General features: G+C 44.3%; 1 protein-coding gene across 1 annotated transcript in view; it reads left to right on the top strand.

The window, feature by feature from the left end:
* Positions 1-5,276: 5,276 nt before the first annotated feature.
* Positions 5,277-5,539, top strand: part of TSPAN3 (tetraspanin 3) — a 21,455-nt gene continuing 21,192 nt past the window's right edge. The window contains exon 1 of the mRNA XM_057368713.1: positions 5,277-5,433. Within this exon, the coding sequence (XP_057224696.1) occupies positions 5,371-5,433 (63 nt within the window). The 5' untranslated portion in view covers positions 5,277-5,370. The remainder of the gene's footprint in view (positions 5,434-5,539) is intronic.

The raw sequence follows: 5,539 nt of genomic DNA, 5'->3' as shown, positions 1-5,539 counted from the left end.
CAGGAATACAGAGCATGTGCAAGGAACAGACATGGCACTGTCCGAAGAGCACAAAAGCTTATGGCAAATTACTTTAACAGCTGAATTTTGAACAAAAAAACCCACCAAACAGCATGATGATCACGTAAGGTGAAACACTTCYAGGTTATTGGAGGGCAAAGTCTGGAGCATTTCTGCTGAAAGCAAATAAAAGCCCAYACCTGCCCACTGTTCATTTCTGCCTATGCATGGCCCTGACAGGTAGGCTGGTGCACATTCTCTTGGGGACCATCCAGGATGTTTGYGAACAGACTGGATAAAAATCAAGGTTAAAAATACAACCTTCTTTTCCCCGAGTTATTTTTTACCATAATATGCTTCCTCCACTTGGTCTCCATGGTTACACAAATACTTCTAGTGGTACCTTTGTTACTGTCATGYGAAGAAGGGTTAGGGAGAAGGGAGAAGCCAGCAGAAGGCTGCTGAATCTGACACTGCAGAAGAAATGGAAATATTATCACAGGATGCTCTAAGATTTCATAAATCTTTCCTTTACAGYAGGTCTGATTTAAGAAGTCACCACACCAGTTCTCTCTTCAGCAGTGCCCAGCTATTTGTGAATAAAACAGTGTCACCCTCTCCTTTGAGAAGTGCCTTGGTGCAGCTGGAGAGGACGTGCAGCCGCGCAGACAGGAGGGGTTTAGAAGCAGCTCTGGAAAAGTCATGGTACACCGAGGCCCTTTTCCAGGATCCTGAAAACTGAGCTGACTGGAGCTGGCAGACAGCTCATACAAAAAATGTAATGATGGGGGAGTGAGAAGGGAGGAGGTGCTATTTGTAGCTTGGTGTAAAAGACTCCAAAGAACAGAATGGACAGTGCATGRTTTCTCACTTTTTTCAACAGCGTAAAATGGATGAACTACACAGATTMGGTTCATCTCCAGCATCAGAGTGGATTTGGAGGCCAACATACACCTATTTCTGAACAAAAACAATGTCACTGTACCTTTGGGGAAGCTGCCAATGCCAGTGACATGTTTCTAAATAGAACTTTTCCTATCTTATTTTCTGAACTATTGTATCAGTCCTTTGGATCTATATGCAGAATTGTTTCAGATTGTGTCTAACATCAGACTTTTTCTGTAGTGCTTCTCAAATCTGAAAGGTCTACCTCCAGCATGCCAACACTTAGCATGAAACAATGACTGCTATCAAATATAAACACAGAAATAAATATCAAATAAATCAGAGCACACAAACATCCTGTATGCCATCCAGTRTATTTAACAAGGGTATAGTATTACGTAAGTTCATGAAAAATGTATTTAAATGCAGTGTAAACAGGTCTTTATTATTAAAAATTATATTTCATGTAAGTCAGACGATAAAGATAGAMAGAAAAGATAATGAACTAATCTCAGCTTCTTTTTTCCCCCTTCCYCAGTCATGAAGAGTGCTCCTGGTTCTTTTTACATCCCTTCAGTGGCAATAAGATGGACCTGGTTTCCAACATATGATTATTATCARGACAGTCACAGTGCCCAAGCCCATCAAAAAGTGAAGAAATGCATGGGGTGACTCCTAGGAGATCATTTTGTCCCCGCGAAGAGCAATTAATGGATTGCAAGTCATGACTGGCATTCCTGGGAACCACAAAATCAGGTGGGTGGGGATCAAAGTGGTAAGAGATCTCTCCTGCTCCAGAACACATGAAAGGCTAGATTTCACCATTGCTGCCCTCCCTACTTTACACTGACAGTCCCACTTCCCTGCTCTGTTCACTGGTTTACAATACTCTGACATGGATGCTCTTGTTTCCTAACTGTATTTCCAAACATTGTAAGGATTGACTAGGAAAATCTTTGTCAGGTAATCACTCATTTTTACTTTGCATCCTTCAGTGTTCATGGACCTTTCCAGGCTATTACGCACTTCAAAGAAGYTTATGATTACCTCCTCAGGAGCTGGAGAAAAAGCATGAGATTATTCTTTACTATCTAATTCATTCAAATAGAGTTAACTCATTTTTATAACATTTGCTAAAATGTTTGTCCCAAAAGCAAGAATACACTTCTACTTTTCTAATGCATGCCTGCAAATGGAAATTATCTSTGCTGTGGAATTGTCTACAGGCCTGTCTAGATGAATGTTTTATGACAGTCCAGACTCAATTGCTTCMATRYAAAGTGCACTGTGTCCAGAGAATTTAACTCCTGGTGTTTAAAAAAATTGAGAGTTGAATTGAGCAGAATTAAACCCAAGACCAAACTACATCATTATTGTATCTATTTGCACATTAGTGTCTGCATTTCTGAGTCTGCAAAACAGCTTCTCCAGCCACTTACCTTAACCAGTCACCCAGCCAACCTGTCTAGTGTGTGCCACAATGCACTCAGAGCCAGAGACTGAGCCTGGAGGAGGTCACAAATGTGCAGTGAATGTCTTGCTAGCACACATTCYGCATTTGAGACCTTTGGGCCACTCTTGCCCTGCACCCATCCCAGCCTTTGATCCTCTCACTCTCTCAGAGCCCAGGGAAGTGCAGGATATCCTTGTATASATTCCTGGTACATCTTTCTGAAAATATTGCTATGATGACTGTCACAAGCTGTGAAATGCTGAATAAACATTCTCTGAGGGATTTCAAGAGGTTTRAACTGTATTAAAGACAAAAGTACATCTTGACAATAAAGCTACCTGTCCACATCAAGAAAGGTGGAGATCTAAGCAGCAAAGCTGTACTGGAGACAGTTCAGGCCAACTCAGTCAAGCCAGATATTGAAATTGCAGCCAGTGTTCAAAGTGCTTGTTACAACCTGCTTTCCAGCAAGCCTTGCTCCTTGCTCTCCTGGGAATGGCATTGCCTCACCTCACTTCAACAAGCTGTCTATCCTTCCTCCCCTCTGCACAGACAGAGCTAGAACTTCTTGCCTACATTCCCACGTAAGGAGGAGGAGCAATTTCTGATGGCGCCTTACTATTCATCACATTTTTCCCCTAAATGTCACTTGGCTGGTATGCCATGCTTGGCATGAGATGCCAGCACAAGCCCACACCTTATCCCAGAATCTGTGGATTTGAAGTTACAGACTGGTGACTTCAGAAGTTTCGTATGTGCTCTCTGAAGAACCAAGAGTATTTCCTTGCAAAGGGAAATACAAAAGCCTGCAAAGACCCGACCCTGGCACCCACCATCAGCCAGCTCTCTATGCATGAGAGCAGCAAGGCAGCACTGCAAAGGAGAAYGCCAGGCACTGTTGTATTTATGGGTTTTTTTTCAGGAGCCATGCTTAGAGGAGCACTTGGCATTTATCTTTCAGGCAATGTGAGTCCAGCCCACACAAACTCTGTGCCAATTCCAAGGGCTGACTGCAGTTCCCCCATTCCTCCTCTCCCCCCACACATCCCCTGTGTTCCCTGCATGCACAAACCTGCAACCCCACCACGGGCCCTTGTCTCCTCTCTAAGCATGAAGTCCTGGCCTTTCCCTGCCAGTAATCAATGTTAAATGCAAAACAAACTCTGAGAGTCTCTACTGAACACCAGCTCCGATGAATCTATAAAAAAATATGTGAAATSTGATATATATATTTCTCTACCTGTGTAGGCAGAGAAAATTAATAYAGAAAATCAGGTAAGACTGTTAAGYTCAACATTAAAATTGTATAACAGCATTGTACTARAATCTTTCTATGAGTTTTTAAATATCATTGATCCTTTCTCTATTAAATTCCTCTTAAAAAGGCTTTTTTCTATCAACTCTTAATGGCATTTTTGTTAGTATTATCTATATAGGCTTTTAAAAATGCCATTATGTCACAGAATTGTAATATAAAGCACATATAAACAGCACATTAAAAAGCAGAAATTACAAGACACAATCACATTCTAAAAGCCATAAATTCRGTCCAAAACCTCATTAATAGTGCAACCAGCTTTAAGCATATCTTAAGCATATCTTCTRGGTAGATAAATTAATTTTTAGTGTCAGAAAATAGTCTCATAACTTCCAAGTTTCATCCATGAGCATATAAGGACTTAAAATGAAAGCTGAAAAAAGACTTAGTATCTCCATGGTATCCAGAACTAGGTCTGGATATAACTTCCCAAACTGTAGGAGGAAAAAGAACTAACTTTGCTACCATGGAAACAGAAAAGTGGAATATAACTGATTGTTACTTGTCTGCCTTTACAAGACCAATTCCTCAAATGTTAAGGCTCTTAGTAACATGGGTAGTTTTATTGCCACCTGAGAAGTAAACCTACTGTGAAAGGGCCAAGAACAAGCTCTCCAAACAATGAGAGCAGCTCGGGAATGACAGGCATTTCTAAGAAAAACAGGACTAGGGAGGAGAAARAGAGTAAGAAGAAGATCGAGAAGGAAGATAAGCTGGTGCCCAAAGAAAGTGGGAAGGAAGGGTCTGGTTTGAATAGTGAGACCAAAAAAAGGCCTTTACAATCAAGGGCTGGATCCTGGCCATGCTAAAATAAACCTTATGGATAAACTGGGCAGCAAATMCTGGATTGGTGTTACTTTTTCTAGACCCCAAGCATGTCTTTAATTTCTTAACTTACTTTTCCTTTGCTCTTTGGTGACAAATGCTGCCCTCTTTGGATGCATCCAAAACACCCACTTCCACTTACCACCGCTTCCACTTTCCTTCACCGTTTGTCGGGCTCGGTAACATGAGGCTCCATCTTTTACTTCATTGGGATCATTCCTTCTCCRCACTAGACAAATGTCCAGGTTGTAMAAYACTGGATGTTCTCCTCACGGAACACCTGCTGTCCCTGCCTGGCGCTCAGTTCTCCTGCCCTCAGGACCCCTCAGCGCCCTCAGGTTACAGTTCCCGCATTCAGACCACCCCTCAGGCAGCAATCGGGCGGGGTTTTATTTCCCTCAGGAGCTGAAGGTCTCCTGAGAATGTCACCGGCTTTATAGTGCAGCTTGTTGTGGAAGGATGTGAATATGTGGARTTCTTTGGTACCTGTTTGAGGATTGTGAGATCGTCAGAAAATAATCGCTTCGGATACTGAACGAGAAGCAGAGCTATTTTGTTATACTTTGCTGCCTGGGTTCTGAAGAAAATTATCGCTTCAGATGGCTGAAGAAGAAGCAGAGCTCTTTTGTTATACTCTGCTGCGTGGGTTCTGAGGCYGGGAAGCAACGCTGTCCCTCACGATAAGGCGCCATCGCAGCTGCCGAGGCGCGGCGCCTCCTGAGGGCGGGACCGCTTTAAGAGGGAGCGGTTCGCCATCTTAGGTGCCTCCGCCCCCTCGCGCCACGTGACGCCAGCGGCCGCCATCTTAGGCTGCCCGCGCGGCCGGGCGGTCACGTGCGGCGCCGCTGAGGGGACGCGGGGCCGGGCCGGGCCGGGGCTCTGCGGCGCCATGGGGCAGTGCGGCATCACCTCCTCCAAGACCGTCCTCGTCTTCCTCAACCTCATCTTCTGGGTGAGTCTGGCCGCGCCTCGCGAGGGACGGCCGGCTTCTCGGCTTCAGGTCGGAGCCTGGCCCCGAGAGTGCTGCGGGCCTCTCGAGGAGCCGGTAGCCCCCTTCC

This window comes from Malurus melanocephalus, unplaced genomic scaffold (assembly GCF_030028575.1).
Source record: "Malurus melanocephalus ecotype Western Australia unplaced genomic scaffold, MMel_1.1 scaffold_96, whole genome shotgun sequence".
Taxonomy (NCBI): domain Eukaryota; kingdom Metazoa; phylum Chordata; class Aves; order Passeriformes; family Maluridae; genus Malurus; species Malurus melanocephalus.
The sequence above is the reverse complement of the archived record's forward strand: the minus strand, read 5'-3'. Positions and strand labels throughout refer to the sequence as shown.